Raw genomic sequence first — 27,339 nt, forward strand, 5'->3', positions numbered from 1 at the left:
ACAGTAGAGGTATGGAGACTGTGGAGCAGGATAGGAAGATCACTGCCCTTCAGGCTAAATTACATAAGGCAACCAAAGACCTGAACATGTTATGGAGGAAGTTGTGTAAAGAAAGGTGTGAAATGGTAATGGGAAATTGAGAAAATAAGCAAAGAATTTTTCAGTTTTGACAGAAATGTCAAAAATAAATTTGAACTCTTGCTTCAATTTGGAAAGGATGAGCCTGAGTCCAATAGTGTAGACAGGATACAAAAAAACTTCAGTATAGATTTGAAAAGGAAGACTATAGGAAAGTCAATAAAGAGAAGAAGTTTTTTTCTTAGAAAGATCTCAAGTTGTACGTGTACAGCAACTATTTCAGAATGAACTATGCTCCAGATACCAGGACATAACTTTTTTACAACCTATTGCCAGTGAGGGTCAGGTGAATGAGCATATACAGTCATTAGGTAAAGATTTAATGAAGAAAGAAGCTATGATTGTAGTGGATGGGTTGGGCAACAGTACTGACATTGATCCTATACATTCTATAAGGTGTGATCTGGTAAACATTGTGTCAGCAGTCAGCTATTCTTATTGCATTAGAGTATTCAAGGACTGGAGAATAGATATAACTAACTACTTACAGTAAAACCCCATATTAAAGAAACCGATTTTAAGGAAATCCCGCTTTTAAGGAATACTTTTGTTCGTCCCAGCTATAACGCCATAAAAACAGTGTTCCTTAAATTCGGTTTTAACAAATCGTGCTTTCTTTTAAATCCCACTTTTAAGGAATAAGTATGTTACAATTCACAAATTAAAATACAGTCTGCAGCTGCACTTCTTGTTTTTGGACATTAAATCGTAATGTTAGGCTTTGATCATTTGCATTCTTAAAATCGATGTCCGTGTTCGCATTCGGATATTGGTCTCATATCGATAGTTGTGAAGTTATCGACATTAGTGAATGTTAAACTGATCATTTGAAAACACAATTCTTCCACACTACTGCACTCCAGCTGTCGTGTCTGACGCTATAAAGTGAAAGCGTTAAGTGTATACAGTAGTTGTGTAGTCTACTTACAATAGTGTTTTTGTACGTGCAATATGGCCAGCAAACAAAGAAAACTGATGATACAGCAGAAGCTAACAATTATTCGGGATTTTGAAGAGAATCGCAATACCTGTATGAAATTATACGACACTGCAAAGAAGTACGATTTGGCGCCATAATCTTTGTGTGGAATAATAAAAAATAAGGAGGCTTTATTAAATTTAGAAGCACTTGGTTCATGTTCATCAAAAAGGAAGAACATTCGTGAGTTGTCTTTCAAAGCCATAGAAACTGCTCTTTTAGACTGGTTTCAGGCAATACGAGCTGCAAATATTCTCATAGGTGGCAATGTGTTGCGTGAGAAGGTGCGAGAAATTGCACTGAGGATGGGATATGAGCACTTCATTGCATCTAACGGCTGGCTAGATCATTTTAAAAAACGTCACAATCTCTCAACCCAAAATTTAAGTGGAGAAAGTGCATCTGTGGACAATGAAAGTGTGGAGCATTGGAAAAGTTATACGTTGCCACGTCCGATTCAAGGGTATGATTCCAAAAATATTTTTAATGCCAATGAGACTGGTGTATTTTATAACCTCCTTCCATCTAATACACTTTCAATTAAGGGTGAAAAATGTCATGGGGGACAAAAAAGTAGAGAGAGAATGACAACATTATTGTGCGTGAACAATGACGGAAGTGAAAAGTTGCCACCTTTAATTATTGGTAAATTTAAAACTCCGAGGCGTTTTAAGAACATAGAGACACTTCTGTGCAAATATGAGTTTAACAAAAATGCCTGGATGACAACAGATATTTTTATTAGGTTTCTGAGGAGCTTGGACTCGAAGATGGGTGCAGCAGGAAGAAAGATTGTACTTATACTAGATAGATGCCTGCTCATCCCAAAAATACCTCATTTTCAAGAAATATGAATGTTGTGTACCTTCCTGCTAACTGCACAAGTCACTTGCAACCACTGGACTTAGGCATAATCAATTCAGTTAAAGCTAAATATAGAATGGCTCTAGCGCAAAAATCAATTTCATTCTTGCAGAGGAAGCAAGTTATGAAATTGAATATTTTACAGACCATGAATATGTTTGTTGCCGCTTCGAATGCAGTCACACAGCAGACTGTCATAAACTGCTTTGCAAATGCTGGCTGTGGTGCAACATTGTTTGTGGAGGACAATATCCCTGAAGAGGATTGGAATGTTATAGATGTTCCTGAGACTGTGAGGTTCCAAGATTTTATTTCGTGTGATGATAATGTACTTACTTCTACACCCACCATGGACATGAGTGAGCTATTTGCTACTGATATTGGTGAATAAACTGAAATTGGTGGTGACGAAGAAGATGATGATGATGATGATGATGTGGACTCACCAACACCAAGTTTTTCTGCAGCTGTGGAAGGACTTGAGACTGTTAGAAGGTATTTTTTCACCTTTCGTTGTGGACGAGGCAATTCTTAACAGTGTTAACCAGCTGGAACGACAGCTTATAGCAGTACACTGTGCTGGAAGGAAGCAGCAGACTACTCTTCTAGATTTTTTTTCAGAAATAAAGACAGTATAGCAGTTTTACTCATTATTGTGATATCTAATTCATTGAGTGTCATTAGCTAAATAAAATTTTCTCCTTTTAAATCAAGATACCAGTTAATGACTTTTGATGTGACCTAACATCCAAAATATATTGAAATAAAAAGTATTATAAATATATCGAGTAGTTTTAAATTGGCCAAAAAACATTTTCATGTTCACTGCATTTTTGTATGCAACACAAGGTGAGTTTGTGATTATGGAGTATTTATATGGCCTAAACAGCCTACGCTCCAGTTTTGATTCTGGAACACTTATTTAGTGCATTTTGATCTAAACCCTTATTTAAGGAAAACCCTCTTTTAAGGAACAAATTTTTTGGTCCCGTGAGATTCGTTAAGAGGTTTTACTGTACTTGCACTGGTGAATTAGTAACTGAGCCCAGCTGACATATTTTGTCTCTCTGAACATAATTTGGCCATTATCAGGGAGCTATTTAGTATTACAGGATTTTGAGCTAGGCAGATTTGGAGAAAGGAGGTGCCACATTCACCAGAAACCACCAATGTATTAAAAATGAATTCAAGAGTGTAGTTAATACACCAAAAATTGAGAATTTTAGCAAACTGTTCAAATACTGAAAGCCATTAACTGCACTTGACAAAAATGTAATGCATTGATTAATGTAGTTCTTGTCATATATTAAAACTGTGTTTTCTCCCCCTAACTAGTCACATTAGATCAAAGTCTACCATAAAATCATGGCTTACTAACAGAATGATTTTTTTGAACAAGAAACAAAACTCAGTTCAATAATCAGGAATACATCTGCTGTTGATATTGTAGCTCATTACAACGTATTCTGGCAAATATTGAAGGATGTAACTGACACATTGAAGGAGATGCATTACGAGAAGAAAATAGCAACCTCAGACTACAAAATAAAAATAATATGGAATACAATGGTGGAGAAGACATGTCAAACCATAACTGAAGAGGAATAGATAGTTTTATGAACAAATGATACATTGACAACAAATATGCGTAGTGTGGCAAACACTTTTAAGAAGCACTTTATAAATGTTACTGATAAGACAGGGTTGCTAGGCTCAATAAATTCAGCCCTGGAATACTTGACACCAACCTTCACAAATAACTGGGATAACATCTATATTATCTCCATTATACCAGAAGAGATCTTGCTATTGCAAAATCTTTAAAATATTCTGCTTGTTATCACAAACATAAACAAATAATAATAATAATAATTATTATTATTATTATTATTATTTTTCTGAGTGTAGTTAACTCCAAAGTTATTTGTTCAACTAGTCACTTTCCACTGGGCTCTTTCCTGATCAGAAAAAAAGGCATCAAACTTCTGAGTTCCACTTTAGCCAGAATTTTCAAATTTAAAAAATAATTGTGAAGGGTATTCAAACATACTGCAAGAATGTAATTATTTCATTACAATAAATTACAGGTCATGAGAATATTCTGTGATTTGTCAAGTAATTTTGAATGCGTAAGTCCCCTTTAGTTTTTACTGTGCATATTAAATGCATTTTCATCATTAACAATAGCAGGTAATACAGATGATACTAACATTACAGTAAATAGCAAATCAAGTATAATTTTAGTTACAGCGGTTTATAAATCTGTCATGACATTAGTAAATGATTTCTAGCCAATTCATCATCATTAAACTTTGAAGATATATGCAGTTCAGAACCTGTAAGGGGATTTCTAACCAACATGCAAATAGGAGAGGTTGATAGTGTTAACTCATTATAATGTTTTAATCCCAAGAATTTAAGTTGGAAGGAGCATGAAACAGAACTAATAAAACATCTAAGCAAGGCTCTGTTTCTACTAGCCCCGTGTTGTCACACACAGGTTATTTAAAAATAAAAAGTTGGCATAATTAATTTTCTTTCATTCTATGTTGTCATATGGTAATAACATTTTTGTGTAACTCATCCAACCATGCTCAATTTATACAAGTCCAAAAGCATGTGATGTGGTGTGGTGTGAATTAAAAAAATGTTCTACAAAATCCTGTTTAAAGAAATCTGCATGCAAACTACTGCTTCTTGGAATAGTTATCCCTTAATGAAATTTATCACAAACAATATAGCTTTCAGACCATTTGCTCAATTCTCTGAGTCTATATTAGGACAGAGAACAATCTACAATAAGACAGTAACTTACTTGAGTCTACAGGGTCTACAAAGGCGTAAAATATACAGGAATATAAGTTTTCAGTAACTTGCCAGTAACCGTTGTAAGCCTTCTTACCAATAATGTATAGTTTAAGAAGAGCTTACACGATTTATAGAAGCAATTACATATTATTAACAATATCACACAAAATTGTACCATGTAATATAGGCCTTCTGTGCATCCTCAGGCCAGTACTAAACTCTGTGTAAGGAACCACTGTACCTTTGTTTTTCTTTATTTTTATTATGCTTGGTTACATCAAGTCTACAAATTATCTCTTTTTTTATGTTTGTGATACATTTTGTATTAGTTTGTAAATAATTATTACTTATTCCACACCCTTGGGGACCATTTCACTTAGGATCTATTCAAAGAATAATAATATGTATAAGTGTTTTTTTGTTAAAGTGCATTTTTTATGTGTTCCACATCCTTGAGGATTTCCTTACTATGGGGAACTATGCAAGATTCATTGTAGTCACCCTAATAAGGAAACAGCCTCATGAATAGCATTAGTTTTATCAGTTACATTTTTCTCACTTCTCTTATAACTATAAGAAATCAGTACATACAGATAACTGTGTAATGGATGTAAAAGTAAATTTACTCTCAAAGAAGTTCAGTAGACAGTGATGTGTCTCAAAGCCGTGAATGGGACTGTGCCACTTGTGTCTGTTCAGCTTGTCAATATGCCTTGAAGGGTCATTTCAAGCCTATATGGCAAGAAAGCTGTCAGCACGGGAAATTTTCTGCTGAATTAGTGTATATCACAGCAACTTAATTTGAACAACCAACCCCTACAGTGAGACACAAAACACTGAAGATCTGTCTTGTAGTGTTTGTTCATGATCAACAACACTAGTTGTACCAACATATTATGGCTCGTAGATATACCGAGGAGAATGCAACAAAACTGTACTCCGTCCTTTGGATGTGTGTTGTCCCAGGAAGTATGCAAATGTTCCCACACAATTTATCTGACTTGTACAGATCCATTACAGACAACACAACAAATATTCTAGCACCATTAAGTGTGAAGGCAAGAGAACACCTGTAATGAGACCTGGATCAATGGCATTGGGTTCTCTTCACTGATGAGTGCCAGACTGGTCCGGCACTGGAAGATTGTCACAAAAGAATGTCAAGGCAGACAGGTACCAATATGTGCCTCTTGCATGCAGTTCCATGGGTTCAGCAGAGAGGTGACTTTGAGGCAGGATTATGTATTAATGTCTGACAACTCTCATCATTATAGAGGGCAATTGGAGCACTGTGCAGTATCAATAAAGGATGCAGTGATACAGTCAATATTTCAGCAATACTTCATCTTTGAGGATGATAATCCATTAGTACACTGCACCCATCATTTTAATCGCTTCCTCCAGGAGGCAGGAAACAGCTGAATGGATGATAGATATATGGTATCTGCTAAAATGAACCCAACTGAGCAAGCTTCAGATCAGTTGAAACTTGCAGTGTGTTGTAATTGGAGCCCTCACACAATGGATGACCTTAGGAAGGCTGCTTCCTCAGAGTAGCACATGCTTGAGCAGCAATGTGGACAGTGTGCCAAGGAGGATCAAAACATGTTACAAGATACCAGGAGGAGCAACAAGGTATTAAATGTTACCCAGCAGTACATTTGGATTTTACAGATGTGCAAAGTAGTCCACTTTTGAATAACCTTCTTTCATTTTAGTTATTGTTTTTCTGAAAGTGCAACCAGTTTTAGCCTCACACCAGCCTCTTCTATCTCCTCTTCAAGAAGTTAAAATATCTAACTGCTCCATCACAACACGTATAGTGTGCCCCAGGACGAGTGCTCAATATCCAGGGATATGACAGGTGCGCTCATCTGAAGCAAAAAAAAATTCATATGGACGTATGTCCTATTCCAAATGGTTTCTATGATAGAACACATTTAATGTAGATTTGTTTTTGACTAGTGATTCGCATTCATGTGTCTTACGTACCTAACCTCTTTGAAGTTTTATTCTAGCCCAATGTACCTTGTTGCTTTCAACCTCTTTGCTAGGGATGTCTTTCTTATATTAAACTAGCCTGTTGGACAAACAATTGTTCATTGTTGTGAGTAAAGAAATCTGAGTGACAGAGTGTATCACAGAAAAGCATCAGTTAGCTGTGTTTTTGCACATGCAAGCTAAAATGCCACACATCTACACTAATGAGGTGAGTATGAAGATCTGGTGTATGTTTATGGCTTCTTTGATGTGAGTGCTCTTGCTGCTTTCGAAGAATACTGTCAACACTTTCTGACACATCAAATTCCTGATCATATAACGTTTACCAGATTTTTCAGCACAGTGCATGTAGTAACCGAAACCAACCGCAGGAATGCCTTGGGCTGTGGATCTGAGCCACCAGGTGGGGAAGTCGCCGGCGGTGGAGCACGCACCACCGGGTAAACCCAAGGACGAGTCGGACGACAGACCAACGACAACCGACAACGACCGACACAACAAGGAAGAGACAAATAATGGAGGCTTGTAGAAACCACAACACCAAACACCGACAGTAAATCCACTCGGAACCAGAGCCAGGCAAATGTCAACAACAAGCAACGACCAGAACGCAGTACCGCTGAGATAGAGATGCAATCCAGAGCGAGTACCAGACTGACTGGACTAGGGCAGAGCGGGTCCCTATATACGAAACTGGAGGGAGCGGCTATTGGCCGCGGTCTGCACGTGGTGTAGTGGTGGCGCCCTCACTGCATGAGAGCCACTGCGCGGAAGAGCCGCCGCGGACGCGGAGCCCTCTATGGGCTGGCCACATCCATTTGTTTTGGCGCGTGTTCGACTTCCGCGGCGGAAGGTACTAGAGTGCATGAAGCAGGTATTCTTCCAAAGTTCCCATTCCTCTTCTGAATGTGTAGTTCAACAATCTGTGCAGGAACAGCAACACATTGTTGAAATGGTGGAGTGGAGTCCTACCACCAGCACACGGTGACTTTCTGTGTTATTAACACCACACAAAGATGTGTAAAGCGAACACTACATGCGGAAAACTTTTACCCATTTCACATACACTGTGTCCATAATCTTCATATTGGCAAAAATACGTCAAATTTTGAATCTTATCATTGGTTAAAAGAAAATAATCATTTTCTTCCATTAATACTATTTACAGATGAAATCACATTTACACTGAATAAAATCAAGAATACACACAATAATCAACAATGGTCACAGAACAATCCACACCCAACAGAGGAAACCAATGTTCAAGTTCACTTTCTGATCAATGTTTGATAAGGCATTATCGGTAACATGTTGATAGATCCAGTCATTTTAGAAGAGCAAATGGCAGAACAGAATTACCTGCATTTTTTTAAAAATTTGTTTGGTGAACACCTTGACGACATTCCTTTGGCCACGTGGACTACAACATACTTCCTGTTTGATGGGGTTGCTCCACATTTCACCAGATGTGGGAGGGAACGTCTCAACTGCATTTACCCTCATCTATGGATTGGTCATTGTAGTACAATGAACTGGCCACCAAGAGTGCAAGACCTTCCACCATTAGATTTTTGTTTATGGGGGCTGGATAAAGTCTGAGGTGGGCAAACAAAAGGTGAATATGCAAGAGGAACTGCTTGGTAACAGCATGGATGCTGCTGCCCTCATTAGGGAACACACAGAAGCGCTGAGACAAGCAACCCATGTTCTGCTAAGAGTGCACAAGTGCAGTAAAGTTGGTGGTGGGACATTCGAAAATTTATTGTGAATCGCACAACAGCTATAATGTGATGTGTATAATAATGCTTGGAGGAGAATCTGTTAAAAATATGTGTTTTTCAATTGATACTTTGTAAAACAAATGTTGAAATGTTTATTAACTGTTGTACATGTGTAAATCTGATAATGTACTGAATAATACAGAAAATGAATAACAATTATATTAAATATGTTCTATCTCTGAAACCATTTGCAATATGGCATATGTCCATACGAAGTTTTTTGCTTCTAATGATAATTCCTGTCATATTCCTGAATACTGACTATTCCTCCTAGGAAATTCATCGTAAACAACCCATCATAATTTGAAAGGAACAGTGATATCCACATCCACTACAGGAAGAAAAAATGACCTTCATTTTCCATTATTAAAGCTGTCAGTGGCTCAGAAAGAAGTTCAATATCCAGCAACAAAAAGTTTTCATTATTTGCCCATTAATGTAAAGTGGGTGACAAGCAGCAAAGGCAATTTTAAATCTAACCTAAAATTACTTCTAGATTACTCTTCCTCTATGGACAAACTTCTGTTTAAAATCTGGTAGCTTATAATCTAAAAACACCTTTTTTCGTGTAGTTGCATGAATAGGAATGCTGAAACCAATAATGAAAAAAAAAAAAACACTGAAGTGTCTGGTTCCTCACTATTTTTATAAAACAATCATTCCAATCATATATGAAACATGTAGCTAACCAACCAAAAAAACTACCTACCTACCTAACCTACTAACTGACAAAGGCACCACCTCTTATCCAATGAATCACAGTAATTTCCTGGAACGTCATCACCAATTGGCGACAGCACTACCTAAAACCTTGCTATGTAGATTTCATTTCAGAAAAAGTCCAACAGCGCTTTCAGTGCCTGCTTAAATCAGTTACCTACCCTAGAAACAGTTACCTGACTGCATATCCTTCATCTACATCTACATCATTACTCTGCAGTTCACAATCCAGTTCCTGGCAGATAGTTTATTGTGCCACCTTCAAGCTATTTCTCTAACATTTTACACTCTGACAGTGCACAGGAAAAATTAACACTTAAATCTTTTCAGGGGGGCTCTGATTTCTCCAATTTTATGATGATCATCATTTCTCCTGCTGTAGGTGGCTGCCAATAAACTAAATTTCGCATTCGGAGGAGAAAGTCATGGATCGAAATTTCACAAGGAGATCATGCGGCAATGAAAAACACCTTCCACCCCAACCCTTCCTTACTCTTACAACCTCACACAACCTTCTTTTATATGGTTGGAAAATATGCAAACTCAACTAGCCTGGACATTGTATCATTGCCCATTCTACATAAACACTCCACAAGCCAGTGCACGGTGCATGGTGGAGGGTACCTTACACCACTACTAGCTTTTTTCTTTGACTCACAAACAGAGTTAGGGAAAAATGACCATTTATATGCCTCTATACAAGTCAACCTCAAATGCCAGTTCTCTAAATGTTGTCAATAGTGCCTCACAAAAAGAATGTCATCTTCCCACCTGGGATTCCCATTTGAGTTCACAAAGTGTGAGGTCTTCCAGAGATTGATATCCAACGTCAAAGTAGGTACCAACCACAAGAAAGGACGAGCACTGCAACAAATGAGGGACATTGGTGTACACACACCCTCCAGAAGTTTCATATGCCACCACTGCTGGAAGATTACCTATGTCAGAGTGCAGTGCCACTCAGTTGCTCCTACAACAGCAGCATCGTGTTACTTCAGATCTGGCTGCAACCTAACAAAACCATTAGTCAGAACTGTATGTCAAAGTTCGTAGTCACTTGTATACTGAGATGAGACCATCATTCTGTATTTGTATCACATTATAAGTGATAATGTTCTGTAAAAATAACAAATACATAGGGCCTTCCCTGTGGATGTGGCCTGTTTCCAATTTAAGTATTTGATATTTTTCAAACTTAAGTAAAATGATCTAATATTCAACTGCCTGCAGAAGTAAATCTAGGCTAGCTACACTGTCGACGAGGAGGTCTGAAGTGTATTTTTTTTGCTTGTCACTATACAAAACATCTTCATAATACTCGCGTCCTGACTGAACCTACCAGTAACAAACCATACAGCACACACTTTAACTGCTTTTATGTCTACTTGTAATATCTAGCCACTCACCTGGCAAATATCACCATGGAACACATCCACATTAGGTGTCCTGTGCTCTGCCAGACACATGCAGCATTCCCGGTTCCAATTATACACACCACGTGTTTACAAACAGTGACAGATAACATGTCAGTCCGTGTACACACCAAACTCCAGCGAGTTCCACAAGAGGCACCCACATCACCCCAAAGCAGCACACACAACCACAGTGTGAACACAGAACTGTCTTTTGTCCACATACCACGTGACTCGTGTCCGCATGTTGGGTGACCCTCATGGAAATCCTTCTATCAGATTATTTAAGATGCTGCACAACCACTAGCTGACAGCACTCACTCATGCTCCAGGTTCAATGCTGGCGGTGCCCTACACTCATCTGTTGGTAGGTCTTCTGCAGCTGTCTTCAGTGCCACCAAGACCACCAGTCCAGGGAGGCACAAGACTCCTGCCGAGACATTGACCAGCCTGCATCTGACTGAGCTAGACACCAAGCAGACCACCTTCTAGGATGTCAACTGAATACCAACCAGACACCAACCAAAGACACAGAGCTGGACAACAGCGAGACATTTTATCATTCTACCAGAAGTGGATATTATTTCTTGTTTCAGCTCTGAACTTTGAAATGTTCATTTGTATGTTTACTACTGAAGTGTTTTTTTCATTGCAAGCTGTGGACCAACATTATTGTGTTTGTCTCTGCCTCCTTGTAAGACCAAATGCATAAGAATGGTAATGGTAATTGTTCGGCCTTACAGTGAATGCACCCCTCTGCTGGAACTCTCATTCCCGCAGCTTTGCTAATTATGGAGACAGCAGTTGCACCATTTAAACCAGGACACCACTCAGTATATTCAGCAGTGTTTGGTGACAATGCCCCCAACACGCAACACGCAGGACGGCACAGCTTCTGCAACACGAGCAGCACTTGCTGTGCACCTCTGAGCTTCTTCAACGGGAACTCTCCCATCACGGTGCACTCTCTGCTCAGGACTCCACACCAGCAACTGGGTTTTATTTGTTTGAGACATTTGACTATCTCCTTCCCAATGTTTGTCACCCGGTTGCCTCTCATCCCTCTGCCTATGGCACCTGACTCCTCAGTCCCTGTTGGCCTCTCTCGCTCTATTGCATCCTTGGACTCAGATGCTCTCTGCCTCTGATACCATCCCCAGTTCTGAGGCATCATCCAGCCCCACTGCCCTCTCTGGCCCTACTGTCACCTCTGGCTCTGCCACCCCCTCTGCACCGCCTACTCCTGCACTGCCCTCCATGCTAGCCCTGGCACCACTACGGGTTCCCACGTCACCAGTGCCCTTGCCGCTGGACCAGGTCTCTCTCCCATTTCCAGTGCTGCCTGCCACTTGACACTCCCCTTCATTGGCCATGCCCTAGGGCTTTCTGTGCCTTCACCTCCTGTTCTGTTTGTGACTACACCTCCAGTCCAACAGTGGCATCACTGCTCACTTCCACCTGCAATAATCTGGGCCTGTCACCTTCTGACACCTCTCCCACTGTTCCACCTGTTGCCAAAGCTCCATGTCCACTTCCGGTTCCCTTCTTCCCCTTCCAGACCTCCTCTCTTCTCAGTAGGGATCTCACCTGTCTCGTGTTGCTGCCTTTTTCTCTGACAAGCACTTCTGTGTTAAACTGCCCGGTGCCACCCCGAGCTAATTGCTGCCATTTCCTGTCTTTTATTGTGGTGATCAGATGCGGCCTCACAGGCTTTCCTGCAAGACCTGTCTGTGCCAGGATTCGCCACTCTCAGAAACAAGGCTGCCCTTTCCTGATGATGGCTCTGCCTGCTATTGCTTCCCAGGTCTGCATCTCAGCCTTTCTGTTCCACCGTTCTGCCCGGTGGCTGTCCTCCACCATCTGAGCCTGATGCTATTATGCTGCTTCATCCAGACGATGAAGCCAGGTTCTGCTCTCTTCTCGAGGGTGGTGTCCCACTCGGATCTTCACTGCAGCCTCATGACGAGGTGTTCGTCAACATTTACAGGGCACTCATTGCTGCAGCCCACCTCATCAGCCACCCATTCGCCTCTCTCCCGTCGATCGTGAGCCTGACATAGCATCTGTCCTCCTCTCCCTTCACTGCGAGGATCCAGCCATGGCTGATCTCACAAGAGTGGTGCACCATATCAGTGAGCACCACAGTCCTCACCTATGTTCCTTCTGCTGCAGCCACTGCTGCTCCCATGCCCCAGCTTTGCCACGATGCCACAGCCGCAGCTGGCCCTCTACACACAGCACCACGCTGGGGGCCTGCCGCGCCCTCGCCACGGGACCGCACTGGGGGCCTGCCGTCCTCTTGCCACAGGACTGTGCAAGAGCCAAGAGGTAAAGCTTCCTCTAATTCAATCTGGTGGGGATACTCCACACACTAGCGGTAATCGAGAATGGGATGCACTAGTGTTCTATACCCTATCTCTTTTATACAATAGTTACACTTCTCCAAAATTCTCCCACTAAAGTGAAGTTGACCATTCACCATCCCTACTATCATCCTTACACACTTGTTCTATTTCATAATGCTGTATTCGAACATTACTGGATTGTTTTTCCTACTCATCTGTATTAACTTACATGCTTCTACACATAGAGAAAGCTGCCATTCATTACAGCAACTAGGAATTTTGACTATGTCATCTTATAACATTCTACAGTCACTGAACAATCGTACCTTCCCATACACCACAGCATCAGTGGTAAACAGTCACTCAGTCTGTAAGATAATTTACGTATATAGAGAATTAGAATGGTCTTACCGCAGTTCTCTGGAGCGTACCTGATGATACCCTTGTCTCTGGCAAATAGGATTCTATTAATTGAGAAATTCTGGATTCTATTACTTGAGAAATCTCAGAGCCACTCACAGAATGGGTTATCTGGGAATATAGGATCTACCTGTTGTCCCTCATCCGAAGTTCACAGAAAGCGAGGACAGGGCAAGCTGAGGTTTGCGTGAGAGATGCTTTTTAATTTGGGGACAAAAGTGTTTTGGTCTCAAAGAAATTTATTATATTCAAATTCAGAATATGTTCTAGGCTTCTGCAGCAAACCAACGTTAAGAATATTGGTCTGTAATTATATGGGTCTGCTCTTCTACACTTCTCACGAATGGGAGTCACCTGTGTTTTCTTCCAGTTGCCTGGGACTTTGCGCAGGGTGAGAAATTCGTGATATATGCAGGCTCAGTATGGGACGACTGTCGTAGTGCGCACTCTGTAAAATCAAACTCGTATTCCAACCAGGCCTGGTGACTTATTTGTTTGCAACTCTTTCAGTTGCTTCTCTAGGCCAGGGATGCCTATAACTACATTCTCCATACAGGAGTCTGTGTGATATGTTTGTACGATCCTCCTGCATGAATGATTTCTTAAACACAAAATTTAAAACTTTTATGTACAACCACAATTTTCTCAGGTTCTTGGAAAGATCTTTTCCTAAGGTACAAAGATGGAAGCAGCTGTATGCTATGCGCATAAATCTCATTACAGACGCACAAATCTCTATTAATTTTTGCCTGTCGATATTTGTGAATTCTTTTTTGAACCAAGAGTGCAACAGTGTCTGCTTCCTCAGCATTTTCCAAATTTTATTATTAATGTGCTTCCACAGAGATTATTTGACTTTTTCAGTTTGCACCTTCTGTCAGTTGCCCTAGCCTCCCATTCCAAAGACATAAGTGTGACACCTCCATAGACACTCACTTAACACGCATATTTGCCACGTTGTTGCTAGTGGAATCCTGATACGCAAATCATAAACTCCTTGTTTAGTTCATATTCATGGGCAATAGTTTTATTGACCATTCTCAAGAAATGCTGTTTCTATTCCTCCACAACCCCAACACCAAACCCATCTGGCATTTCAGTTTCACAGGATTCTCTTTTGCTCAATGAGACATTTCTGGAAGTCCTACTCCACTTTTCAAATGGCTTATGAGAATGTGTGTTTTGCACTAAACAAAGACCTCTGCTTGAATAGCTGCCACTCTTTCCAGATCAAATTTGCTCCATTCACTTTTAGCCTACTCAGTTTACTGAGTTTGCTAGCCCATCCTTACAGCACTCTTACTTTCAAATGGGCTACATCCACAAAAAAGAAAGAAGGATGATTAACAATGATGTGGTCATTAGGGACAGAGAACAGGCTCAGACTGGGGGAAGGAAACTGGATATGCCATTCCAAAGGAACCATCACGCCATTTGCAACATTAAGCAATTTAGGTTTGTGCCACATCTGTGTGGAAGACTCAAGTGCAAGACCAGTTCTATACAGCATCCTCCTCTTGAAGCAGACATGTCATGTGGGCACGATCACCAATCAGTTGGCCATGTACATGAATGGCCCAGCTACAGAGGATGCTGCATGGCACAACATGGTCAACTGCAATTGCTGTGTAACAGTGTACATGACAACTCACTGCACAGCTTTAGTTCTCAAAATGTATGCATTATATGTACTCACTACCTAAAGAAAGTAATGTGGCCCTTCATATGCAGATACCAATGCTATTACTCACTGTTTAGTACAAAGTCAAAAAGGAGATAAAGTAAGAAACAACCAAAGGGCACTAGTTCTAGGTAAAATACCAATATCATGAGTGAAAAAAAGTAATGAATTACGTAAGTAAATATAAGAAATGTTTTGGTTTCGTAAGTGTCAGACATACAGCGTCTACAGCAGTAGGATTTACAACAGTTCTACTTGATACAGTGAACAAAGGGACAACATAACAACAGTGAAATTAACAGGAAATTTGTTATAGGGGACCAATGTTTTGCACACAGCTTACTAGGAACAGAATTAAATACATTATAATGATAATGACCTTTGTTTCACTGGATGAATAAATGAAATGGAATGATCAGAATGCATCAAATGTACTGTCCAGACACTGTCAGTATGAACAACTGTTTAAAGGGCTGTTTACAATAGTGTCTAGGCTGGGCACTGCGCGTTGTCCTTTTTATACACATCTGTGCACGACACGTTTTCCTCAATGATAAGTTACTGCAGACGGTGATGTCATAAGAAATTAGTGAATGAAAATAAGAGAAGTAAGGCAACTTTTGACATTTGTATCCCTGAAATCTGATATCTGTGATGTGAAAGTTTTAAGTTAAGAAGATCTGAAACTTCACACAAGATATTATAAAAATACAAAAATTGATACCTGTTTGTCCACATCAGTTCCCAGAAACACATATGATGAAACTGCACCCACATATTTTGGGATTTCCACGAAGAAGTGTACCATTTTATAGCATCATCAATATTTGCCTTCATAAACTCAAGTCGACCTTTGAAGAAGAGGAACCAAGCTCCTTCAGGATACATCTAAATCACAATACTGTTAATTACACAATGATGTCACTGTTAACACATGTAAGTGGGAATAACTGGGATGCAACCAACCTTGAGTTGTGTACCCAAAATCTCATCACAAAAATCGAGGTCTCCATCAGTATGGCTCAGTACATAGAGTACAATTAGGTGATATCCTAAGAGTGTCATGACACACAAAACTTGGCGAATACTGTTATGCAGCTGGTACCCAGCCTGCAGTTCCCTGAGGCCTACTTCCTGATAAATGAATCAAAAACATTAAAATATTACACCACTAATAATTCATCTTATAAATTTTTCATACATTTAATCATGCAAACAAGTTGCAGTATGTCTTGACACACATTATTACCAACAATGAATGGTAGAGATACTCACTAAACAACAAACAAGTAACAACAATTAAAGAAATAACAAATAACAATAAAACATTAATTCTAATAAAGATGCAACAATTTTGCAATCACCAGTTATTAATGAAAATAATTGTGATATATTTCTCATCAGTGAAAAGATGACAAACATTTCAGATTGAACTTTAAAATTCCTCATATATGACAGTCTGTTCCTCTCATGGTAAAAATATTAGTGTTTCAATTCGGCAGTTATAATTATTTTTGTGTACTTCTTGGTTCAATTTGATTAGCTGAATTTACTATATGTTTCATTCAAGCATCTCAGATGATGGCAATACTTCACAATAGATGACCCCCTTATAACTTCACCACACCTACACATATACTTCAAAAGTCACTCTAAACTATGTGATGAAGTGTACATGGTGTACTAACATCTCTGGACCATTCTTTGTAATGCTCAATGATTGTGTACAAGAGTATTGATCACCTTAATGATATGTCCTTATGCCACTACCATCTTAGATAACTTCTCAATGGATAATTCTGTTCTTGTTCCATCCCTATCGAGATTTCTTTTTTTTTTTTTTTAAAAAAAGAAAGAAATAAAAGTGAATAATTACATTAATTAATACTTAACATTTCTTTACATTTTGTTGCATTTCTACTCATTCAAAAATTGTTCAAATACTCTATGTGATCAAAAGTATCTGGACATCCCAAAAACATATTTTTTTTCATATTAAGTGCATTGTGCTACCACCTACTGCCACGTACTCCACATCAGCAACCTCAGCAGTCATTAGATATCATGAGAGAGCAGAATGGGGCACTCTGCAGAACTCACAGACTTTGAACGTGATTGGGTGATTGGGTGTCACTTTCGTTATATGTCTGTATGCTAGATTTCCACACTTCTAAACATCCCTAGGTCCACTGTTTCTGATGTAATAGTGAAGTAGAAATGTGAAGGAACACGTACAGCATGAAAGCATACAGGCCAACCTCATGTGTTGACTGACAGAGACTGACGACAGTTGAAGAGGGCGGTAATGTGTAATAGGCAGACATCTAACCAGACCATCACACAGGAACTCCAAACTGCATCTGCATCCACTACTGCATCTGCATCCACTACAAGTACTATGACAGTTAGGGAGGTAAGAAAACTTGTATTTCATGGTTGAGCAGCTGCTCATGAACCACACATCACGCCGGTAAATGCCAAATGACACCTCGCTTGGTGTAAGGAGCGTAAACATTGGACGACTGAACAGCGGAAAAACATTGGGTGGAGTGACAAATCACGGTACACAACATGGTAATCTGATGTCAGGGTGTGGGTATGGCAAATGCCTGGTGAACGTCATCTGCCAACGTGTGTAGTGCCAACAGTAAAATTCAGAGGCGGTGGTGTTATGATGTGGTCATGTTTTTCATGGAGGGGGGCTTGCACCCCTTGTTGTTTTGTGCCGCAAAATTGCAGAAAACTGATCTTTTAAACGCGTTCTTGCTTCCCACTGCCGAAGAGCAAAATTCGGGGATAGCAATTGCATCTTTCAACACTATCGAGCACCTGTTCATAATGCACGGTATGTGGTGGAGTGGTTACATAACAATAACATCCCTGTAATGGATTGGTCTGCACAGCGTCCTGACCTGAATCCTATAGAACACCTTTGGGATGTTTTGGAATGCTGACTTAGTGCCAGACCTCATTGACCAACAGTGATACCTCTCCTCAGTGCAGCACTCCATGAAGAATGGGTTGCCATTCCCCAAAAAACCTTCTAGTACCTGACTGGATGCACGCCTGTGAGAGTGGAAGCTGTCATCAAGGCTAAGGGTGTACCAACACCATATTGAATTCCAGCATTACCAATGGAGGGCGCCACGAACTTTTAAGTCATTTTCAGCCAAGTGTCAGGGATATGTTTGATCACATAGTCTAACTCATTGTGATCTGCTTGTCGACAGACACATTTCCTTCTGAACTCCATTGTTTACTACTTAAGGAATAAAAATTTCAGCCCTTTGTTTGTGCTGTTTGTACATTTTTAAGTTCTACCCATTGTGTGTCATTTTTCAGATGGATTTCTGGGAATGGTACATCATTTACTTTTCAACAACAGAATTTCCCGTCTCTCAAAACTGCCTGTACACTGTTTGAGCACCTCCTCTATTTGGTAATTAGTGTTTTATTCTCTTAATTTATTATCTTCTATCGTGGATTTTATACTATTCCATAAATTAGGAGAAGACATATTTCAATAGTTCTTAATGGCACAGTAAAACATAGACATTATAAAACACACAAATAGTAGGAAACACAACTACGATGAAAATGAAATTGCAATAGAAGTACCTACCTTGTTACCTGAAAATCCGATGAACTCTAGGAGCTTAATTACACGAGCAGGCAGTAGAGATATCATCTGGAAAGACAGTAATATTCAATGAAACAGAGTCTGAATGCCAGCTGGTCTTTTAACACTTAACTGAAGTCACAGTAAAACCTCCCAACAATGATATTTAAAAAATTAAGTTTCGTAGAAAAAGCCGCATGATTATGACTGTAGTTTTAATACTGAAAGAACAAGCAATAAGGAAGTTGACTTTTAGATCACTGTAAGGAAACAAATAAATCAACAACAGAGAACTACATAAAACATACATCTGGACGCCTGGATGTGACTGAACCCTGGATCCACGTCAATTAACCTAAACCATTATGTAAGTCCTGAACAACTGCAATAAGTTCTCACTTTTTCATGTTCTATTATCATTAAAAATAGAATCAAACAATTTGTAACTGCCTTGATTTGCAACACACCAATGATAATTTATTTTATGACATTACAGTGACCATATTTACTACTTCATTGCCAAATTGCCACAGCACATTTCTTTTGACAGTTCCTAGTTTTCATATCCTCAGTTCTGTAAATACATTTGACTTATGTAATTATGAATGTCTGACACTTACTCAGTTCTCTTTTCACACCTTTATCCTAAACTTTATCTCACTGCCTGTAAGACTCTGTAGGAGAAAACTTACTTTCTTGGTTCTGAATATCGAAAAGGTCATTTTGATGTTTTAAGAAATTCTTTTTCCACTCTATACAGTAGCTCTTTTGTAATGCTTATAGGGCACTGAAGGAGCTGGAAATTTGATGACTTCTCAGTTGCTCCACTGCCTTCTGCAGTGTGCAGGGATATGGAGACACAATGAGAAACACACCATACATCACACTAAGCTGAAGCAGATATGTCTGCTGAGAACAGCCAAATGCAGTGAGTATGAAAGCTCATATCACAGGAGAACGGAGCAATCCAAAGCCCCAGGCTCTGTTTAAAGCTGCAATGAACAGCAACAGAGATGCTTATGATGACAAAAATATATAGGATGGAATCTGTAAGCAGAAAATGTGTTTATAGCTGTCTACAATGCTATCAGAATAGGAACCATTGATGATGCACTTAAATTGGATCAACTGTTGACAAGCATGATGACAAGTATAACACATGCTGATACCAAGTTTCATATATTGATGTAAAAGGTGCTAGAGAATTAATACAGATATTATTAACACCACCATTCACAGAGATTTTAGCAAGTGAAGATCTGTGCTGAATTTTGCTGTACAGCTCTACTGATGAGAAATGGAACATGGATGAAAACTACTATAGATTTCACCAACATATCTGGCGGATGTGGAATTCAAGAATTCAATGTTTTTTCCTTGGTCTCTTTAACAATGTGCCCCACTTTTGCTCTCAAAATTCAAAGGGATGTAACATTTTCTGCTGATGGGCTACACTTAAATTTGTATGTAACCAGATGCCTGTCTCTCAATACCCAGAAGCATTCTCAACTCCATTACAGGACAGTCTGTTTTCTAGTGTGATGACAAGATTTTGGTATGGCGTTTTTACAACTTTGGTAAATTATAATGCTAATTATAAAGCAAATCCTGGTCAGCACTTTGTTGCTCAAACGGAGCCATCAGGCTGTACAATGTCCTGAATGGCTGAGTAATTTCTGTTGCTGCCTTTTGATGATTACTCTGTTCTATGGATTGGTCCCAATGGAAAGACGTCACTGAAATGGAAATCTGTGACTACTTCCCATCAAACATTATCTGCAAGAACTAGAGGAGAGATTATGATGATGATGATGATGATGATGATGATGATGATGATTGGTTTGCGCGGTGCTCACAGCACGGTTATCAGTGCCCATACAAAGTGCCAATCTTTACACAGTCCAATCTTGCCACGTTCATGAATAATGATGATGAAATGATCAGGACATTACAAACACCCAGTCCCTGGGCAGAGAAAATCCCCAACCCGACCGGGATAGAGGAGATATAAGTAGCAGAGTATAGCTCTTGTGTGTCATCTGGTCAAAATCCTGTAGGCATATTTCTTCTAGCTGAATGAGTGTGTCCCTCACTCATTCCCTAAGTCATATGGTAGAAGAGCACACAGCACATCAGTTAAGATAGTGAAGTCTCTTACAAGGAGAAAGGGGTGAAGATAGCCTTGAGAAGATCTTGCTGTACTTCTTTACATGGGGGATAATATGGAGGCAGGTAAAAAAGACATACTGTTGTGTGACTACTGGGATCTCTGTGCCATGTGGTATTGGGCAAGAAGTATGTAGCAATGACAAACACAGCCACCCTCCCCAACTCTGACAACCTTTCCCGTCGATGGCCAACCATCATGTAGATGTTGTAGCACCTTTGCACAAGTATATCAATAGATACAACATCTTCACTGCAGACACAATTGTGTCCCGCAGAGGGATCATTATCATAAATTCCAAGGTTATGTACCCAGAACTGTTGCCTATAATAACCTACCCCTGTTGTTAACCCTGAGGCAGATAAACTTTTCTGCAAGTCAAACACAAATGCTTGCTCAATAAAGCTCCTGGACATCTCTTGGCCCTAGACATTTCCCCCTCCTTTCTCCTCCTTGCTGCAAGTGGACACCACATTGCCTTTTCAATTCTTGTTATATTCATAACATCTTGTGTTTGCAATGCAGTTCTACTAGCTCTTCGACAAGTATTGTCTGCCGAGTGATGGAAATGCAGATTTAACTTTGCATTACAAATGTGCTGGGATATATGCAAGTACATGGTCTGAATAGTTTTCTCGCTGGCCACGGTGGCCGAGCGGTTCTAGGCGCTTCAGTCTGGAACCGTGCGACTGCTACAGTCGCAGGTTCGAATCCTGCCTCGGGCATGGATATGTGTGATGTCCTTAGGTTAAGTTAGGTTTAAGTAGTTCTAAGTTCTAGGGGACTGATGACCTCAGATCTTAAGTCCCATAGTGCTCAGAGCCATTTGAACCATTTTCTCACTTTTATACACAGATTCCTATTCATTTTATATGATTGGTCTGAGGTACTTTTCAGCTGTATCTGTATGACAGTAGTGTGATTTGTATGTAGGGAATTACTTTATGAAATTATCAATTATATCTTCTTATTCTGTACTAGTCTTCTAATGATGAAGGAGGAGGGGGTGGGCGGGGAGGGCGACATTCAGATCTATAGTCGATATGGTGATCACTTTCATCACAGTTTTCATCTTAAAGCTATGGCTATAGCTCCACTAAGAATTTATAATGTGTTCTGAATGTATTTCTTACACACAGCATGGTCAGCCCCATTTTGTCATCTTGCAATAAGGAAGTTCTTGACATATTCCAATGAGATGGATTTTCTCTTAGTATAACGTATTTCTGTCTGTCTGTTTTATTTGATCAGTTACGAAGATCTTTTTCATTTTCCAAGCCATTTTACAGAGATATGCTGTACACTACATAGCTGGAATAAACTTATTAGTCACTCATATATACTTCTCATCTCTCGCACATTTCAATATCCCCACACACTTTTCTGAACGTGAAACTTCACTGTTCGTTTGCATACTTTCTCTTCCTATAGAAGGAATTATTTCTTACTGTAGTAACTGCTGTCCTCTGATGGTTCGTAATCACTGCCTGCAACCACTACCGCTACCACTTGAGTTCATTTCTGAATTTGAAAATCCAGCACACAACAGTAAACAAGACCGCACCACATATGCTTATCCCATATGTTAGTTTATTTGGTTACATGATAAACTGTTTGGGGCTAGCAAATCTACTTTTAAATATGCAACATTTTGTGAAGTTTGGACTTAGTTTCTCTCAAATTTCAACATGTCTTTCACAGAAAATCCAACTTCAGTCAGCATTCCCTTGCCTACTACCTGTCTGCTTCCATTGAGGGTTAAGGCCTTGACGTGTGTACAGGTATCTACATTACATTGAAAGTGCATATTTTGTAGTAGTTTCAGTACTACCTTATGGTGGCAGACCTATAAAATACCATGTGCACATGGCAGAACAAATTCAAAATTTTTAATTTTGGACATTGGGCACTTATGGCTGTTATCCATTGAACTGTTCACACATAAACAAATGAAACATAAGAGGTGGGGGACATTCAAGTATGTGCATGAACATTTTCCAGTCCATAGGTATGCAAGCTATTTGTCTGCAAAGCACATAACATAGTGAACTACCGATCCTGTTATCAACTGCTGCAAAAAGCCACACAATTCTTTAACATCAATGCTGTATTAAATTTTGCTAAGGCATGGTGGCAACCTAGTGGAAATCATTCACAAAATTCAACAGACTTCCAGGGTTGCATTGATGAGCATATTACTGTAGTACTGATTCTTGAGAATCCAGAATCACAGTGCCATTGAACCAGTGTGAACTCTGATCGTACCAGACAGTCATACAACAACTTCTTGTATGTTCATACTTATGATTGATGCTCTGCAGGACTTCAGCTGTTCACTTAAGTAAGAAAATGAAACAAACACCTGTAGCCATCATTTCAATATTATTTTATTATATTGCAACCAGTTCCGGTGACTCGATACACCATCTTCAGGCCTTAATTGGTGCTGAGGGGATGTACTCATACACTAGATCCAATCAGTGGCAAACAACTATGAACTAGCTGCCATAGAATACTGTGGAAGTGGTGATGTGTCTGTTGGTTGTAGGCACAACATTGCTTTTACTGTATTCTTGGGGAGTAATTTAATAGACATCGGCCACTGATGGGATCGTGTGTATGGTTGAAATGCTCCCCCTCAGTGTCATTTCAGGCATGAAGATGGTGCATTGAGTCACCAAAGGTGGTTGCAATATAATAAAATAGCATCAACATGACTGCAGGTGTTTTAATTTTATTACATATAATACAACAGTCTTATAACTTGTGAACAAGGTAGGGGTAAGCAGTGAATTGGTTTCTTCAATTTTGGCTGAGCATATGCACTTGTGAAGAATGAATGTGAAATTTTTACCATGGCTGTCAACAATGGTGCAACCAAAACCAAACGTCCACCTGCAAACTGCTTGAGAGAACAAACACAGGCACCAAATACCTGATTCTGGTGTTGCAGCTGGACACTGATTTAGACAGTCTGGCTGTTAATACAGTGCTGCCACCAAGGTACAGTGGCATCTGGTGGGCCTTTCCACTCTCAGCTACGTACAAGGCATATGACCACAACACAACACTTCTCACTTGTTTATGCCTGAGTGCTTCACTTAACTTTCATACCTGTACTTTGCTGTAACAATTCTGATTAAATTTCTCAACTGTTTTATTCTTTTTGGACATTGTTCTGGTTGTGATCAACTCACTCACTTTAGACCTGTTTGTACAGTAAACATTTACTGGCTATGAGAACTTTACCTAACACTGTTACTAGCTATTGCTAGTTATATTGCTGTGTGTGCTGTTATCAACATTCAAAGTTACACTTTGTTCAGTAAAACTGTATTCATATAGGAACAAAAAAGTAGTAATGAAGTCGTTTGTATTCCTTACGTTGTAATAAAGCAAGACTAATCAAGATGTACTAAACTTTTTTGAGGAGGAATTCCATTAATAAGAGTTGCATTGCCAGCTACTGATGCAATTGAACCATACACAAACACGACAGCTACAGCAGGAGAACCTGCTGCTTCTACCAAGGTTTTCTTCATTTAATGAGACCAACAAAGTCTGAGACTTACAGACACTCTTTTTGATAGTATTTTGCAGTGTTCAAGTATTAAGTTCTGAGCTACCACATGCCTTTTTCTTGGCTATGATTGACTCACGGAGCTATCACCTCTTAAGGGTTTGTTTTTGTGATATAAACTGACACAATCAAGTCAGATAACTGTGATGAAGCAAGCATCATGTAGAAACCAAGACTGATGCCAAGTCGAGGGCCAAAAATGTAGTAGGGAGCAGATGTTATGACTGCAAGTAATGTGAACCAGTACTAATAGCATAGTGAGGTACCTGCTGTATTTGAGGGTCTGTGTAGGCAGGCTTCAGTAACAAGATACAAACTTCTGATCCACCTGCTGGGTCAGATAAGTATTTCCTGCACATATGCCAACAGGTGTCTCCATGTAACATGTTTGCTGCAATCCATGAAGCTGAATTATCTAGTACACATACACTATTGCAATAACACACTGAGTAGGTTTCCTATAAAGCTGGAGGGGTGGGATATTCAATTTCTCCTACTCTGTTCAACCAGCCCATTTGGGTGATAGTGACTGGTGTGCACCAGGTCGGGGGGAGGAGGGGGGGGGGGAGAGAGGGATGGGGCAGGTGTGTATCTATTGGTAGAGCACTTGCCCGCGAAAGGCAAAGGTCCCGAGTTCGAGTCTCGGTCGGGCACACAGTTTTAATCTGCCAGGAAGTTTCATATCAGCACACATTCCGCTGCAGAGTGTAAATCTCATTCTGGAGGTGTGTATCTGTCCCAACAGCTGGTGGGGAATGGGGCATCAATCAGGGACTTTATTTCATGTAGTGATGGGATTTCCAAAGCTAAAGGCATCCATTTTGCCTTGTTATGTTCCATGTAGTGGTCTAGGCATGGCAGGCATACTGTGGAGGCAGAGGCTGCACTCATCTGGGAGGCAGTAGCCTTGATCTGGGCTGGCTGGGAGGCATAGTTGGCAGTTGTCTCCATCTCAGGTGGCTTTTTATGCCATGATGAGGTCATGCCATGAGCATCAGCAAGTTGTTGCAGCCAGAGCCAATTTTGATGTCACTCAAGGTGCTCTTCTCTGGCCATGCTTCTCCAACTCCCCTCCCAACTAATGAAGAGTGACAACCCCCTTGAGTCCACAGCCCGGACTACAGACACTGTACAGTTGTAAGGGCATGGCTACCATGACGGAGCTCACATGGTCGTGTAAAAAAGATCAAAATTGGCATGGTGCTTGTGCTCATGCTGCAGCTTGGTTGGACTTCTGCCATACATGAGGGTGGATTGACACGTATCAGAGTAGCATGTCAGGATTTCCTCAGAGGTCACAATTTTTATACTGTTCATTTGAGTTTTAAAAGTTCTGACTAACCTCTCTGCTTCTGACATAAATGCAGGGTGAAAAGGAGCAGCGGTCAGATGTTTTATACTATTCTTTTGGAAAAAGGAGTGGAATTCAGTCTATGATATTATCAATGCCACTTTGTTTACCTTTTGATGAAGAAGTGAGATTTTAGATATGTCACTGCTGGTAGAGCCTTAAGTTGTCATTCTAATTCTTTAGAAACCCATTAAACACAGAAATTTTGCTAAACGCTTTCTCCGAAAATTATTTTGAGCAGTTAGTTCAGGAGCCTATATCAAGTGTAAATGGTTGCAGTAACATACAAGATCTCTTGACAACAAACAATCCTGAACAAGTAGTGTGTGTCATGATGGATAAAAGGATTAGTGACAAAAAGGTCATTGTAGTGGGACTGAATACCACAACATCCATATCCATTAAAAATAATTGCGAAATGCTCCCTTTGTCAGAAAAGTTCCAGGATGGTTTTTTTATTTTTTTATTTCTGAGTATGCAAGACTAAAAAGGAAATTTTTTTTAATGTTACCAGGTATATGTGTGTCTTTGAAATGACCTTCGCCGTGCTTCCACACAAACTCACTAGTGGCAGGGCTGGGCTTAACAATACACTTTTTTGGGGTTCTTGGTGCATTACTTACAGTGACACGATGGATTGGATGATGATTGTGAGCAATGAGTGACCATAGAGTTTTGTATTAAGTTCAGGAAAACCACTTGTGAAACATGGGCAATGACTAGGCAAGACTATGGGGGTGAGGCATTTTCAAGGGGTCATTTTTTTGAGTGGCACAAAAGATTTTGTGAATGCAGAAATTCAGTGCAAGAGGATCCCAGAGCTGGCCGCCCATCTACAGCACATACTGATGTGAATGTTGAGTGTGTAAGGCACTTATTGCAAGAAGACCATCATCCAGCTGTGCGTGCAACATGGGAAGAACTTAATATGAATCATGATGTGTGTCATGAGATTTCATGCATAGATTTATGGAAATGGAAACTTAATGCAAAACTCATCCTTCACACACTAACAGACAAACAGAACCACTGGATAGAGCCAGAAGTAATCACACATTTCAGTTGGTTGGTTGGTTTGTTTGGGGAAGGAGACCAGACAGCGAGGTCATCGGTCTCATCGGATTAGGGAAGGATGGGGAAAGAAGTCGGCTGTGCCCTTTGAAAGGAACCATCCCGGCATTTGCCTGGAGCAATTTAGGGAAATCACAGAAAACCTAAATCAGGATGGCCGGACGCAGGATTGAACTGTCGTCCTCCCGAATGCGAGTCCAGTGTCTAACCACTGCACCACCCCGCTCGGTACACATTTCAGTCAAAGATTATTGCAACAAGTACGGCCCTCACATGAAACATCAAAGTGCTGAATGGCACAGCCCTGGATCACCAGTCTTGAAAAAAAGTCAGACGGCAATGTTCGAGAACAAGATATGTTGATCACATTCTTTGATAGTAAACGATTAGTTCACCATGAGT

General features: G+C 40.0%; 1 protein-coding gene across 6 annotated transcripts in view; it reads right to left on the reverse strand.

Annotated features, from left to right (window-relative positions):
• The window catches only part of LOC124722711 (tetratricopeptide repeat protein 39B-like), a 336,578-nt gene that overhangs the window by 10,795 nt on the left and 298,444 nt on the right, over positions 1-27,339 (reverse strand). For all 6 annotated transcript variants that reach the window (XM_047247848.1, XM_047247847.1, XM_047247850.1 and 3 more), the window contains exons 9-11: positions 18,772-18,837; positions 16,116-16,283; positions 15,874-16,037 (exon numbers count right to left, since the gene is read on the reverse strand). In XM_047247848.1, coding sequence (XP_047103804.1) covers positions 15,874-16,037; positions 16,116-16,283; positions 18,772-18,837 — 398 coding nt within the window. The remainder of the gene's footprint in view (positions 1-15,873; positions 16,038-16,115; positions 16,284-18,771; positions 18,838-27,339) is intronic.

This window comes from Schistocerca piceifrons, chromosome X (assembly GCF_021461385.2).
Source record: "Schistocerca piceifrons isolate TAMUIC-IGC-003096 chromosome X, iqSchPice1.1, whole genome shotgun sequence".
In the NCBI taxonomy this organism is placed as follows: Eukaryota; Metazoa; Arthropoda; class Insecta; order Orthoptera; family Acrididae; genus Schistocerca; species Schistocerca piceifrons.